The 15157-nt window shown below is 49.5% G+C and overlaps 5 protein-coding genes across 5 annotated transcripts; 4 read left to right on the top strand and 1 right to left on the bottom strand.

Annotated features, from left to right (window-relative positions):
• Window positions 1-55: 55 nt before the first annotated feature.
• Window positions 56-618, top strand: BDW70DRAFT_136039 (uncharacterized protein). Its single transcript, XM_073736794.1, has one exon. It carries the CDS (start codon window positions 377-379, stop codon window positions 554-556), a length of 180 nt encoding a protein of 59 aa, XP_073596089.1. The 5' UTR covers window positions 56-376; the 3' UTR covers window positions 557-618.
• A 596-nt stretch (window positions 619-1214) lies between these two features.
• On the top strand, window positions 1215-4648 carry BDW70DRAFT_49733 (STE11 family mitogen-activated protein kinase kinase kinase). The gene is made up of 4 exons (XM_073744145.1): window positions 1215-1722; window positions 1774-1847; window positions 1899-2050; window positions 2100-4648. Exons 1-4 carry the CDS (start codon window positions 1541-1543, stop codon window positions 4350-4352), a joined length of 2661 nt encoding a protein of 886 aa, XP_073596088.1. The 5' UTR covers window positions 1215-1540; the 3' UTR covers window positions 4353-4648.
• Window positions 4649-4702: 54 nt separating this feature from the next.
• On the bottom strand, window positions 4703-6202 carry BDW70DRAFT_136035 (mitochondrial 54S ribosomal protein uL5m). The gene is made up of 3 exons (XM_073736793.1): window positions 5925-6202; window positions 5162-5854; window positions 4703-5084 (listed from the first exon to the last, which is right to left on the bottom strand). The coding sequence occupies exons 1-3, from the start codon at window positions 6170-6172 to the stop codon at window positions 4961-4963; spliced, it is 1065 nt and encodes a 354-aa protein (XP_073596087.1). The 5' UTR covers window positions 6173-6202; the 3' UTR covers window positions 4703-4960.
• A 207-nt stretch (window positions 6203-6409) lies between these two features.
• On the top strand, window positions 6410-9700 carry BDW70DRAFT_136034 (ubiquitin C-terminal hydrolase family protein). Its single transcript, XM_073736792.1, has 5 exons — window positions 6410-6886; window positions 6950-7033; window positions 7112-7480; window positions 7549-8152; window positions 8207-9700. The coding sequence occupies exons 1-5, from the start codon at window positions 6815-6817 to the stop codon at window positions 9325-9327; spliced, it is 2250 nt and encodes a 749-aa protein (XP_073596086.1). The 5' UTR covers window positions 6410-6814; the 3' UTR covers window positions 9328-9700.
• Window positions 9701-9753: 53 nt separating this feature from the next.
• On the top strand, window positions 9754-13262 carry BDW70DRAFT_49667 (vacuolar protein sorting protein DigA). The gene is made up of 2 exons (XM_073744144.1): window positions 9754-12946; window positions 13009-13262. The coding sequence occupies exons 1-2, from the start codon at window positions 10398-10400 to the stop codon at window positions 13091-13093; spliced, it is 2634 nt and encodes an 877-aa protein (XP_073596085.1). The 5' UTR covers window positions 9754-10397; the 3' UTR covers window positions 13094-13262.
• Window positions 13263-15157: the final 1895 nt, after the last annotated feature.

The raw sequence follows: 15157 nt of genomic DNA, 5'->3' as shown, positions 1-15157 counted from the left end.
CTCGTGCTGGACTGTCCAGATTGACTGCTGAACGCCATCTGCTTGTGGGTTTTTTGAGTGTTCGGCCCTTCGAGTGGTCGTGACCCAACAACGGCAATAATGGTATGCCGTAGTTGTTAACACTAACAAGAAAAGCCTCGACTTCCTCACAGGTACGTAGTACAAAATACAGAGTACTTGGCAAATGCATCAAGTGTAAGTCTGGAGTAAGAGCTGTCAATTCCATCGGTAGATTCGCTGACTCAAAGTGTTGTTATCAGTGCATCAGATCTCCTCTAAGCAAGACTGATGCGGCCTGCGGGTTATCAATACAGCCCGCAGTCTACCCTGCAATACCACTTGAGAACGCGTGGCGCTTGGTTCTCGGGTTGTGGGTATGCAAAATTGGGAATCGGAGCGTGTTGACTTCCTTAGTCTGCATCATGTCCAGGTCTTGTCCCACGCTTTTCTGATCGGGCTAGAAGTGCGGTCCGTTGCCTCATCCTACTATGTCATGGGGCCAGTCATTGCGCCTGCAATGGATATACCAATTGATGAGAGTCAAGGCCAAATGTAGTGAAACTCGTACCGGATATATACTGTATAGAGTATATTGATTGGAAAAGGGGAAGAACTCGGGATGCGTCCATGGTTCCAGGAAGCGGCAAAACCAAGAATAGATTATAACAGAGGCGCGATAGTCTGACAGCCGCCACAGGTTATTGTTTCAGGTTCCGGCCCTAACAAATCACTCCCCGTCCGTGCTGAACAAGGAGGAGTGGCTGCGATGTATATTTCTTTTAAACACTAAACATTCTGTGAGGCACCTCCTGTGTTGCTCGAGCCAATCTTCATGGAACTCAGTTGCTGACGATTGCCAGTCCGATCCAACAGAAGCGCCCAGATTAAGACAATCACATGATCTAACTAGCCCAAAGCTGAAACAAGCCCAGTTGAGGAGATCGGGCGGACAGACAGGAACAGAAATAAGACGACGACGGCCTCCTTCCTTCCTCTACCTAATCACTCGCCTGTTTTAAAGGCGTCTTCAGCTGTTGATCGGCTGCTTCTTCCCTTCGCTATCTTCTAGCTCTTTTGAGCTCTTTTGTTTTTCTTTGCGCCCCGTGGATCTCCTTGATCGAAGGGCCTGTTCATTCAACGATAGAGCCGATCGTCAGCCTAGTCCCACGCCTATAGTCTAAACAACCGCAGGGCATACATTCGTGGGTATCGTGACCTCATTACTCTATAATCACTTTACTTTCTTTCCCTTTTTCAGTACGCGTTCCCCTAGATTCAGGTTCGCTGTCCTGGGTGCGGGGATTGCCGGCTTACTTTTTGTAATCCCAACCCTCTTTGTTCTGCGACATGGCTAAACGATCGTGTCCGCGCCTTTAGATCCCTTTATCATGCATTAGACGCCCTCAAACCTGCCGGGAACGCCTTCCTCTCTACCAATCCGGATCAATATCTCTCGCTAGGGGCACTCTGGAACTCTTGCTGTGAAGTCGTGGCCGGAAGAGACCATTTGCGCTATACGCCCATCTAATAATCCCCCATCATGCTCACCTCCAAAGCATATGCGGGCCCCCTGGGGCTGCCTTCGTCGCAAACACCGACCGCGTCTTATCATACCGCGACACAGAAGTCCTCAACATTTTCGGAAACACAAACGGGAACAGTGTATACGAGTCCAACCAAGTCGGAGTTTTCCGAAGCTGATGACGGTCTTGATGCTGTGAGGTGCGCCATTATAGGAACACATAAGCGGGAATTTCAAGCTGATTCCTCTAGGTCTTGGGATGAGAATCAAGTGATCTCATGGCTCCATAGTATCAACTGTCAACAATATGAGCCGTTATTCAGGGGTACGTATATATTATCTTCGGCGGCGATGGACTATGTGTAACTGTTTCCAGCGAACAATTTTAACGGCAACAACCTTATCGAATGCGACCAGAAGATTCTGCAAGAGATGGGCATAAAGAAAATCGGTGATCGGGTGCGGATTTTCGTTGCTATCAAGCAGCTTCGCAACAAGTCTGTGGTCAACAAAAAGCAAAAGAACCTGGTATTTCAGTAATCATCCCTTCTTAGTGACAGCTACTCACGTCTTTCAGAGACAGTTAGCAGCTTTGGAAGCCGCTCACCAACAAGCTTCACCTGATTCCGCCCGCTCGTACAGTGCACGTCAACAAACGTCCAGTGCCGGCCATGCATCCAGGACTGGTGATTATAGCTATGGCAGACCTACGTCCCGTCCAGGGTCTCCGCTACGTCCTCATCGCTACGTTGCTACTAGCCCTATGGATTCAGGGCGAAAAGATTATTTATCCGCGAGCTCGGGCCCCGGACGCAATCCCGGAACCCCAGTTGAGCGAATTGGAACCCATTCGAGGCAGAATCCTAGCCTTGATGGGATGACAATGGGCTCTTTGCTAAGCAATGCTCCCGTGATCAGAGTGATTTACACCGGTGGGCAAACGAAAGTTCTGGATATTAAGCACTGCAAAACGCCAGATGAGATCATACTTTGTGTTTTGAAGAAATTACAACTTCCCGAACACCAGTATCGGAATTATTGTTTCTACGTCCTTGATGGCTTGGACCCCGACCCGTCAAATTGTCGGAGGCTCTCTGACCATGAGCTCATGGAGATATGCGAAGGTTTCCACAGGTCGGAACGCGGCCGGCTTATTCTTCGTAAAATCCATGCTGGGGAACCGGATGCTGAGGAGGTTCACCGTGCGGCCCAGCTCGCGCTGGACGAGAGCCAACAGGCGCATATGAATGCTCTCAGCAGCTCGAATGCGCGGAACCAAATGAAAATACAACAGCTGACTGGTGAATCATGGCATAATATAAGACAACCCATGTCACCAGTATCTTCTCGTCATAACGCGACTCCTAGCGAGCACGAAATAAGGCCTCCTCAAGTCAGCGAACGTGTTTCCAAGCTAAGATCCTTCTTTGGTGCCCGACCACCCAGCGAGATGATTATCCATGAAATATCGTCGTACTTCCCTGGTCACCAGAGAGAGGACATTGAGAAAACGATGCGCATGTCTGTTCGCAGATCGCAACGGTTGAGCAGAGCAGCCAGTCGATTAAGCGTCGTCAGTAATACAAGCTATGCTTCCAGCCTACGGGATGCACCACCCATCCCTAGTATCGCCGACACTTGGCTTAATAATGGCGCACCACCTACTCGGGCCGCACGGCCGCTCTCGGTTCTTTCGACGAGACCTGGTCTCCCTTCAACATCGTATCGGGATTCAATCGCCTCCAGTTCCCTCCATCCACTTCAGGAGGAATCACCTGTTGAGCCGAACCGGAAGTCCTACGTGTCGTTCGATAGTGGCTCCGATGACCCTAACAATTCACGTCACAGCCTTCTCGATGAGAATGCAAGTGTTGCTGCAACAGATGGCGGCTCTTTCAATGAGCGTCTGAGCGTTCTCGTGGCTGAAGACGGGGAGGAAGAGGACGATGGATTGGCAGAATTTTTAGCTGGTAACAACTTCGTCAACTGGATGAAAGGCTCCCTGATTGGCGAGGGTTCCTTTGGCAGTGTATTTTTGGCACTCCACTCGATTACTGGTGAGCTTATGGCTGTCAAACAAGTCGAGATCCCATCTGCAACCAAGGGCACCGAATTTGACAAGCGCAAGAACAGCATGGTGGAAGCGCTGAAACACGAGATAGATCTTCTACAGGGTCTTCATCATCCTAACATTGTCCAGTATCTGGGAACTACCGCCGATGATCAGTACTTGAACATTTTCCTGGAGTATGTTCCCGGGGGCTCAATCGCTACAATGCTTAAGCAATACAACACCTTCCAGGAGCCATTGATAAAGAATTTCGTGCGGCAAATCCTTGCGGGTCTGTCCTACCTCCACAGCAAGGATATTATTCACCGTGATATCAAGGGTGCGAATGTTCTCGTTGACAACAAAGGTGGCATAAAAATCTCGGATTTTGGTATCTCCAAACGAGTTGAAGCATCTACTGTTCTTGGATCTCGAGCAAGCAACGGCGGGGGCCATATTCATCGGCCTTCGCTGCAGGGTAGCGTTTACTGGATGGCGCCCGAAGTCGTTCGTCAGACGGCGCATACAAAGAAGGCTGACATTTGGAGTCTGGGGTGTCTCGTCATTGAGATGTTCATCGGTTCTCACCCTTTCCCAGACTGTAGCCAGCTCCAAGCCATATTTGCCATTGGCAGCAACAAGGCTCGGCCTCCAGCCCCAGAACATGCTAGTAAGGATGCCGTTGCATTCTTGGATATGACATTCCAGCTCGACCATGAGAAGCGACCTGACGCAGACGAGTTGCTCAAGTCGCCCTTCCTTGCCACAACACTGAACTGAAATTCTTCACAGTCTCGGATAGACAAGGGGCGTTTTATAGCATTGAGCTTGGAGATTTGGAGTTCTAATTATGTATCAGGGCAATAATACTTTTGGTCTTTCGCGTATTATTTCTCCTTCGATGTGGTACCGTCTCTCTTGATTTTGAATGCTGGCGTTAATTAAGGTAGATTTGGGACATATATATACAGGATATTGCGGGTCATTAAGTTAGAACCCAATCGAGAGGTTCGTGGCGTCAGCAGGGGCTGGTTGCATTTTTTATAGCTATTTCACCAGAGTTTACTGATCTTTATAAACTATAGCGTTTACTTTAACCGTAACTGGAGCTTCTCGTAGTTGTAGGTCTCCTTCACCTTACTCAATTCCTTGCCCGAAGCTTGCATTTCTGATTTATGATTCAATCACTTGACAAGACGACCAATCCAATATTGCGTACAAAAAATAATAGGGAACATGTGTAATGAAGATACTAAAACAGGAGTAGTATACACGTCTTCAAGCTGGTATCGCAGTATGCGTTATACGCCAGTTCAAGATAAGGAGGGTGAAGTGATGACTGGAAGGTGGTAATGTAGAATGCATGCTCAAGTTGAATAAAACGCTGACTAGTCAATGAGCTTGCCATAGAACGGAACTCCCAGGGCACTTAGGAGTAATCGGGCATCCTTGTCAGTCCTCGCAGTTGTGTGAAGTGTAATGTGGCAACCAGGAATCATCTTGGGTGGGTACCTATGCACAGATTCGAGTTAGTACTGGAGTTATTCGATTGGTTTTTTTAGCAGTAAGACAGAGAATAGGAGTCATACATATCGTAGTTGACCTCAATCTCGGGGAACAAAGCGACCTGCTCAGGCTCTAAACCGAAAGTGATGTTTCCACTGCTGTCACCACTGGTACCTTTGACACCGGGCCAATCTTTGAGACGAGGCATCACAATGTCGACCAACTTTCCGAAGAAGTGCTCCATGTTCTCTCCGTAAAGCTCGGCCTTGGCGGCCACGGTATCTCTACCCGGAGAGATGTACCATTTGGCAACGCTGGTCTTGGACTTGTATGTCTCCACCTTGACATTCGATATGGCTTGCAGCGCCATACCCGCTACGTGAAGCCACCCGGAGTTCTCCTTCGCGGCATTCTTCACGTAACTGTGGATCGTAATTCGTTCAAGCTTGGGGATGTTGTTGAAGGTTATTGGCTTGCGGAGGAGTCGCAGAACGTCGCCGCCACGGGGACCGCGGAGAGATCGATTTTTGTGGTACGGAGAGCTATCATCCCAAGAGCGAAGACGGGGAGCCTTTGGCGGAGGCTTGAAGCCGGGCGGGTTGTGGACATAGCAAAGAGTCATGATATCGGAAGCGATGGTCGACTCGTGGGTCTGCTCTACTCTTGTGAGAGAAAAAGGGCCAGGCACGAAGAGGCGAGAAGATGGATCAGATGGGGGCGGAGGCCTGTGAGGATGCAACGGACCGCGATCATATTTTGGCGAACGGAATTGATACCTAGACGAAGAAATGAGAATCTTCCGCAAGAATCGGGGATGATTTGCAGGTCCCTCAGTGAACGACTTACCGACTTCGTGGGAGCTGAGTTCTTCGTGCTCGGGCCCGTGCAACGGGGTCAAAAGGCTTCGCAGCTTCTACCGGCGGAGGTGTGCCCTTCAGCAGCCCGTCCGACTCAAGGTCACCGAGTGCGGACGGTTTGGCGGACGCTTGGTCAGAAGCATGGCGCCTCCAGCAGAAACTCTGAGGGCGGGCAGTGGGGACAATGGCCCGCGGCAATGATCTTGCCAGGTATCTTGACGACTCACTAGCACCCATTGATATTAACGAGTTATGGTTGTCGCCGCGAACTCGTCAACAACGTTAGGTCAGAAAATGTTCCGGCGGCCAGCATAATTTCGGAACCGTCACGTGAAATTACCAGCCTGGCAAATCTGGCATATTTTGGCTAACGCCTAAAGGGTCAGGCACATAATCGGCCCGCATCCCGATTCCCCGCCATTTATTTGGTTTGCCAGCAGAACTACTCCGTATTAGTGCAGTCAACACTGAACAGGCTTTGAGCTGCGAGATCCCTTTTAGCAGACTGCTTTTTAGTGGGGCAGAGGTCGATCGATCTATGTCTATCATCCTAAGTCCATAGACCCTTCTTGCTTCTCTCGCCTCCTCTCCATAAACTCCTTGCCCCCCTCATCTTATTGCTCTGTGATGTCACTTGCCTAGCTCAGCTGGTGCCTACCGCACGGAGGTTCTTTGCCAACGCTGGGCCAATTTACCAGAAGATTCCCTCACCTGATACATTCTCCTACTATTGAATGAGAGCTCTGCTACATACTCAACTAGAATCAGGTGGCCTGTTCAAGGTCTACAACACACAACCTTCCTAATGTCGACTCGTTCCCTCCTTGACCTCAAATCCCCCAACCCATTCAATATCGTACCCACAAGTCCTCCTTGAAGATGAGCGGGATACACAGATTTCTAACTAGACGCGAGCGGAACAACCGATATTCGAAGCACGAAAAGGATGAGGTACGATAGCAGTAAAACGGGGGTGATGCGCAGTGCCCATGCTAATCATGCGTTTATCTACAGTCGTCCGATGTCGCCCGCCCTGTCCTGCGCGGTTTCTTCACATCAGAGACTACGAGTAGCGACTCTACAGAACAACAGAAGAAGGTGGGTACTATCTTATTCATCTTCTCGCGCGGCGTGTTGTACTTGGTTCTCAGCGCGAGCCTCGCTTATATGAAGCAGATTAAGACTTTAGAGCGACGAGTTTCACATCTTGGCATTACTGGACTGAACGAACAGCATCTCGCTTATGCGCTGCAATACACACAGGGTGATGTGGACGCATCTTTTGAGCTCCTCCTGCTCCTTGAAGACTCGATTGAAGGGATAGTCAAAGGATATTCACCAAGCACGAAATTGCTAGGCGCAGAGAACCGTAACGGTGTTACATGTTATCTTGATGCGCTACTTTTCGCCATGTTTGCTCGGCTGGACTGCTTTGAAGGCATACTATACAAGAATTTTAGCGATGAGCCTCGTGGAAAATTGTCAGTGCTCTTGAGACTCTGGGTCAACATGCTACGATCAGGAAAGCTCATAACGACGGATATTGTATGTGACAACTTTGCATGCTTGGCCCCTGTCAAAGGACATAGACTAATCTGTTGATCTGTTCAAAGACGAAACATCTACAGGAAGCACTTGCCGAATGCGGATGGGAAGATGCTGCTAATCTTCATCAGCAAGATGCATCCGAGGCATTCACGTTCATCACGGAGAAATTAGAGTTGCCGCTCCTTACACTCAAAATGGACATTTACCATACGGGCAAAGAAGACGTGAATGATGACCACAGGTTCGTCAACGAGAGGTTATTGGAGGTTGCTATACCTGAACCCGCCGACGGCAAGACAGTGACTCTGGAGGAATGCTTGGAGGCATACTTCAATAACAAGATTGAAGTAAAACGATACCTAGAGCGCCAAAATACCGTCAAGTCAACCAAGTCAGCGGATTCGCTTTCCAAGGGCACTAGTGCGCATGTCGAGGCAATAGAGATTAGTACACCGACATCTTCCTCTCCAACAACATTGTCGCCTACGGCGCCTCCAGTCATAACGACGACAGAGGCCCCTCTGGCGGACAGATCTCGATATCGGAGGAGCAGCATTATCCAACCAAAGTTCGTTCCCGACTCGGATGGCGATGATAACACCAAGCACCGCCACGGTTCCTATAGAAAAGAGGTCATGATGCCCGCATGGCAGTTTTTCAGCTTGATTCGTGAGGATTCCTACCACAGACTTTGTCGGAACAGCGTGCTAACATAGTCTATAGCATGGTATACAGATAACTCTCCAAAAAATGACTCTCAAGTCGCGGCTCATTTCTCCTCGAAGCGACCAATTTTAGGCCTGTGCTTGAAACGGTACTCTATGCTTCCGAACGGCAAAGCCATCAGACGTGACACGTTTGTTGATATCCCAACAGAAATTGGGCTACCACACTTCATACAGGATGATAACATGGAGGATGGTCCTATTCGGGTAAACTTCAAGTTGTCCTTGCAGGCTTTAGTCTGTCATAGAGGCAACTCCGTCGATTCCGGGCATTACATAGCGATTGTCCGGGGCACGAGTGTTGGGGCGCCTCCCTCAAGTTCTCATGGCTCAGAACAGTCCAACCCGGATACTCCAAGGTATTGGATGCGGTTTGATGATCTGGCTAAGGAGAGGGTGACGCTTGTAGACATCGAGCACGCCCTGAAGACTGAATCGCCGTACCTACTTTTTTATCAGATTCTGCCGATCGACGAGGACGCAGCGGCAGCCAGTTTCCCCATTAGCGCAACTTCCACATCTTCTGTGGGATCTATCGATAATCAGGATCAGGAAACATCAAACGACTCTCCTAGGTTGCAGGCCAACCGTCTCAGTGCGGGTTACAAGTCTGGCCGCCCAAGCCTTGAGATCACAGTTGCGGAAGACCTGAACGCCGCGCCTGGGACTGCTGAGGGGTCTACGGACAATCGAGGCACCATTGCAGATATAGGGTTGCACTCGGCCCCTTCGACCTCGCCAAGGTTGGTCCCAAGAGACGACGATGAAAACAAGGGTACATTTCCATTCTCTAGACGCGGCTCTAGAGCCACAAGGTCAAATCCGGGGAGCCGCGCAGGAAGCCAGGTCAGTGAAAACAGGATCAGCGCCACGTTTTCACGTTTTGCGGGCCGCCTCAGCAGGGATAAGTTAGGCAGTGATTCCTTCGCCATCGACGATGATTATGATGAGACGAATAATAATGATTCCCCGGGACTCACCATTGACGGCCATAAGACTGATGCTAGGGAAAAAAGCCCTAGACGGTCAAGGTTCTCTGACAAGCAGAAAGATAAGGGAAAGGAGAAGTCAAGGGAACGAAGAGGGCGCAAGCTCGAGCGGGAGTGTCTTGTTATGTGAGCATTCGCAGGCGCTGGGTTTACGTGCGTCGTCTTTTTAGCACTCAAAAGATACATACTTAATCATGGTTTGTTCTTCCGACGTTATTTTTCACATGCAGACCTATGCATCTACAGTTCCGCATCTGCAATACATAAATCTTCCGAAAGGCCACGGCTAGTATGGTATTGATTTATGCAACACACCTACACATGCCATGGCTGTACAGAATACCAAGCTAGTATTTCGCGTCACTAGAAACAGCTTAATCCATGCCCGACCGGGAAAAAAAATCATGATTAGGAGTTCCATGTAATTCCCCAGTGATATAACATAGATTTGCTTATATATAATCGGTTGAGGTCTTAAGAAAGAAACCTCGAAACTGAGAGGATATAACAGATTACTCCTTCTGAAAGCTATATTACAAGCCAGATTCTTCCTTCTTGCTTATCAGGCCTTGCTTGTTAGATGGAACAGAATAATATATATTCTTATAATTTATTGGCATAGTATTTGAGTAGGACGAGTCGACTCCTGTGGTGGTTGGACGACTCGTGAATTACGTTAAAGCAGTGCTGCCTTATTGTTTGCCCTAGGCCACAACAGCTAGTCTAGCCAATCGACTTCTCCGCAGGCGGAGCTTCCATCAGGTACCTCTCGACATCATCACGGCCGAGCTTCGCATACTTGGCTGTCAATGCTGTTACCCGGTCATCTTGTATATTCGGTATGATATAGGCTATTCGAAAGCGACTGGCGCACCATGGCGCTGGATACCTCCAGCGGATATGCCGCTCACAGCAGCCTGATTGAACCAGATCCGCTTCCTATGTTCGACGTCAGGCATGTCCAGCTTCAGTTCCCTCTCGCCGCCGACTTTGTGGCCGCGCAGGTAGCCGACAACGTACTTATCCTGGCGCTATCAACTGGGCGCATTTTGCGGATCGACTTGAACAACCCTGAGCATATTGACGGTTTGGACCCCTCAGCAACATGACCTCGGTTCAAGGGACTGCCCCGAAGCTGACTGCTGTGTAAAAGATGTTGATCTTCCGAAGAAATCCTCAGAAACGGGTGTTATACGTCGGATGTTCTTAGACCCTTCCGCTTCCCATCTAATAATCACCACGACCCTGGGTGAGAACTACTACCTCCACACGCAGTCAAGACAGCCAAAGCCTTTATCGCGACTCAAAGGACTTCTCATCGAGAGTGTCGCATGGAGTCCCTCCCTTCCGACAGCATCTACTCGAGAGATATTATTAGGCACGACTGATGGCCAGGTCTGGGAAACGTATATTGAGCCATCTACTGAGTTCTACCGCCGCGAGGAGAGATATGCCAGCTCGATATACAGAACATCGGATGGGTCTCCAGTGACAGGTATATGGGCGGAGACGGTGCCAACAAAAGCAGAGCAGAGACGGGTATTGGTGGCTACGCATGGCAAACTATCGTGTTTCTTGGGGCGAACCGGTAGATCCGGTAAAGAAGGTGCGGGTCCTATATACGCCGACCTGCTTTCACGAGAAACTCCCGTTATCCACGAGATTGGACAGCCGTCTAGCTCCGCGCCGTCAAATTTGGTTGTTTCGCCATCTAGCTCGGATGCTCATCATCTAGATGGTCATCCTGACAAAGAGTTTGCATGGCTTAGTTCTGAAGGTGTATATCATGGACAGCTTCCATACTCATTAGACATGTTGCACAAGCCCTTCGAGAGCTCAAGTATGCTTCCGCGGTCTGTTTTCCCGGCAACCGAATCCGCAAGAGGAGGCAAGAAGCTGATTCAGAATCCACTAACCGCCATGACGTTATCAGAATGGCACATACTAGTCCTGGCAGAAGGGCGAGTGCTTGCTGTCAATCGCATGAACGATGAGATTGTATTTGATCAAGAGGTCCTGGAGCCAGGCCAGGCTGCTCTGGGTCTTGTGACAGACGCGATGAAAGGCACTTACTGGCTTTTTACCAGTCAGGACATTTTTGAGATATGTGTCCAGGATGAGGACCGAGATGTGTGGAAAATCCTTTTACGCAAGCAAAAGTTTGAGGAGGCTCTTCGATATGCCCGTACCAGCTCCCAGAAAGATGCTGTTTTTACTGCTTCCGGCGATTTCCTCGCCAGCAAAGGTCGCTATCTAGAAGCCGCCGGAGTTTGGGGCAAGAGCAGTAAAGCATTTGAAGATGTGTGTCTAACACTCATCAAGCGTGGCCAGCACGACGCCCTACGAAAGTACTTGCTTTCGCAGCTTTCGGTATACAAAAAGTCCTCCTCGATGCAAAGGACCATGGTCGCGAGTTGGCTTATAGAAGTCTTTATGACCAAGCTGAATACCCTTGACGACAATATCACGACGAAAGCGGAACTTGCCGAGGGATCAAGCACTGAAGAGATCGAGCACGAACTTCAGACCGTTCGAAATGAGTTTCAAGAGTTTGTGACCAAATACAAGTCTGACCTGGATCAGAAGACAGCATACGACATTATCAGCAGTCATGGACGTGAGAAGGAATTGCTGTTCTTTGCCACTGTGGTAAACGATCACAACTACGTTCTGTCGTACTGGATCCAACGGGAAAACTGGTCCGAAGCACTCAATGTGCTGCAGAGGCAGAGTGACCCTGAAGTGTTCTACAAGCACAGCAGCGTCTTGATGACTCACGCAGCGACCGGGTTAATCAACATCTTGATGCGGCAGACTAACCTGGAGCCCGAAAAGCTCATACCCGCGTTGCTCAATTATAACAGCACCGTGAGCGTGCCGCTGAGCCAAAACCAAGCGGTGCGTTATCTCAACTTTATCATCGTCAACCACCCTAGACCCACGGCTGCAGTGCATAACACGCTCATATCAATTCATGCTTCAAGCCGCTCGTCCTCTGAAGCTGGACTTCTTACATACCTTCAGTCGCAGCCATCATCCCCGCCTCCATATGATGCCGACTTTGCGCTTCGCCTTTGCATACAACACCAGCGGTTTCAGTCATGTATCCATATTTACAGCGCTATGGGACAGTACCTTCAGGCTGTTGAGCTGGCTTTGCAGCACGATGACATTGAGCTAGCGGCCATCATTGCTGACCGACCAGAAGGAAACAATAAGCTACGGAAGAAGCTTTGGCTCTTGGTTGCGGAGAAAAGAATCCGGCAATCAGACACAGGCATCAAAGACGCTATCGAGTTTCTTCGTAGATGCGAGCTGCTCCGGATTGAGGATCTCATCCCATTCTTCCCGGACTTCGTTGTCATTGACGACTTCAAAGATGAAATCTGCAGTGCCCTAGAGGACTACTCCCGGCACATTGATGCGCTCCGACAGGAGATGGACAGCTCGGCCCAAACCGCGCGCCAGATCCGGTCGGAAATCGCCGCCCTCGACACACGGTACGCAATTGTTGAGCCTGGCGAGAAGTGCTGGACTTGCTCGCTTCCAGTACTTAGCCGGCAGTTCTTCGTTTTCCCATGTCAGCACGCGTTTCACAGCGATTGCCTGGGTCGCGAGGTGCTCGAGGGCGCCGGAGGGAAGAAGAAGTATATCCGAGATCTACAGTCTCAGCTGAATGAAGGTGCACTCACCTCGTCCCAGCGTGAGGAAATTGTGAAGGAACTGGACGGGTTGATAGCGGAAGCTTGGTAAGTACCTTCTGTTTCCTGGAGCAGGTTTGATCTGGCCAAGGCTAATTGCTGGCATTTAGTATCCTATGCGGTGACCACGCGATCAAACAAATCGACAAGCCTTTCATAACTGCAACTGACAATGTCGACGAATGGAGCCTCTAACAAACCGTGTCCATCCCTTGTCTAGTTAGCTACGAAATATCACCCGACTGTTCAACTATCTAAGATGAAAGTGTATACTGTTCTGACTCCTGGTTTATACCGTCATTACCTATTGCCCCCCTCCCCCTTGCTCACCAGCACCCTTGCACACTCGACCATCCCTACCTCCCGTATTGTACATAATGTCTAGCCAAGGTACTAATTCCCTAGCAGAACTCAATTCAAGTAGAATGTGGTCGAAATCGATAGAAGATCGATTGTGCTACATTCGGGGTATTCTGGCTTCTGAGCTCTATCAATCTGATACTTACCAGAGTCTCCAATATTCTTCACCTAGATGCATGATGCGTGGGACATGTGCTCTGCATTCTCAAGAGTAGATACAGGAACGTCAAACGTTGCGCACCTCGGAGTTCCTTCCTGCGTCGGTATACTCTTGTTATCCAATTACCACGTATGGATACTCCGTGTAGGAGTAATCCTTCCTTCCAGAGCCCGCGATCTGCACAGAACAGAAGGAACGCACCAATCAGTAAAGAACTCAAAACCTTCCCGTAAGCTACTTCTCGTGAGCTGAGTAGGTGAGTAGGGATGGTGTGATGCTGACGACGTGGGCGGGGTTGTGTCAGGTCATGTCATTTGTGTACGCTGTACAGCAATGCCGGGACGGGTAGAACTGAGCCGGCATCGGCATACGACGACCGTATGCTTAGTTTTTGTTTTGATTATCTAGATGCATACTTTGTAGTCGGTAGACTCAGAGTGGCGAATTCGCAGCCACTGCCTTTGCAAGTATGGTCTAGCTCGTGACCCTCAATCGCGCTTCGGGAACCTCGGCAAAGATCGCATTCCTCTTTTTGAAAATAGACTATTGATCATTGTTAAAGAATGGACTGCAGAAGGGATGAAGGATGTGTTCATCGTGATCTCAGCGGAGAGGCCCGAGTGTTGATAATAATAACAAACGATAAGAACACTTGACTGTTGTCAAGTCAACAAGCCTTGCGGAGAACCTCGCTAAGGAATGCCGGCAGCTGGCAGCTCTTTGCCTGACCAGCGGGAGCGATGCCGGTGGCTGGTGGCAAATTCCCAATCCCAATTCCCAACATTATTGAATGACAGGCCACTCGTCGCTTGTTGCTGGGGAGAAGAGGACACCAATTCTGCAAAGCCCGGTCGCAGAGGGAAATGGCAACGGGCCTCTGTATTGCAGCTGCCTTCCGAAATTTAGCCAGGAGAATCCAGCATTCGGCGTACAGAACACATAACCTGACGCACCCCATACTCTGATAAAGCACTCTGGTAAAGGAAGGAAAGACGAGCACATGCGTTGCGCGGGATTTTCGAGATCGAATTGATCGATCTGTTTTTGAGACCCTCACTGAATTCCACTTCCACTTTACATTCCCAATATGGGAATTCTGGAGTCTGGGGAAAAAGCCAAATTCAAAGCCTCGATTCCACAGGAACTCAGATTCCAAAGGGCAGAGAAAGAAGGTTCCGACCCCAAAAATTGGATGCTTGACAAGGCATCATGTGGCCCTAATCCGGGGAATATCTTCACATCATTCCAAGCCTTGTGTAGCGATGATCGTGCGGGGTAGCAACCACGCTGCTATGCTGCGCTCTCTTGATCTGATAGTCTGTCCTCTTTCTGTCCTCTTTGGTGACTAGGCTGAAGAAAATAGCCCCGACAACCAATATTAACCCGACACGGAACAAAAGATCAACAACGAATAATTGTTGATTATAGCTCTAGAAGAGGTTTGTCCGTGAATATGGTGTGGAGTGGTGTCTTCGCCAGGTGGCATCACACGATGTAGTTCCTCTTCGAAACTACTCCGTATGTACGTAGAAAAATTGAGAAAATTTCTGCAACCTGCACCAGTCCCAGAACGACAGTCTCTTCTTGGAAGACGGCAGAGGTTGAGACACGCTGTTGGCTGCAAGACTGCAAGCATGAACCTTACAAGCACACAACACGGCGGTCAGTGGCATACGGTCTCACCGCCAACTGGCCACCGCAGGCGCTCTGTATGCCCAAGTATGCTCTGCACATTATTC

Source organism: Aspergillus foveolatus (genome assembly GCF_047715535.1).
Source record: "Aspergillus foveolatus strain CBS 279.81 unplaced genomic scaffold BDW70scaffold_23, whole genome shotgun sequence".
NCBI classification, from domain to species: Eukaryota; Fungi; Ascomycota; class Eurotiomycetes; order Eurotiales; family Aspergillaceae; genus Aspergillus; species Aspergillus foveolatus.
This window is presented reverse-complemented; position numbering and strand designations above follow the sequence as displayed.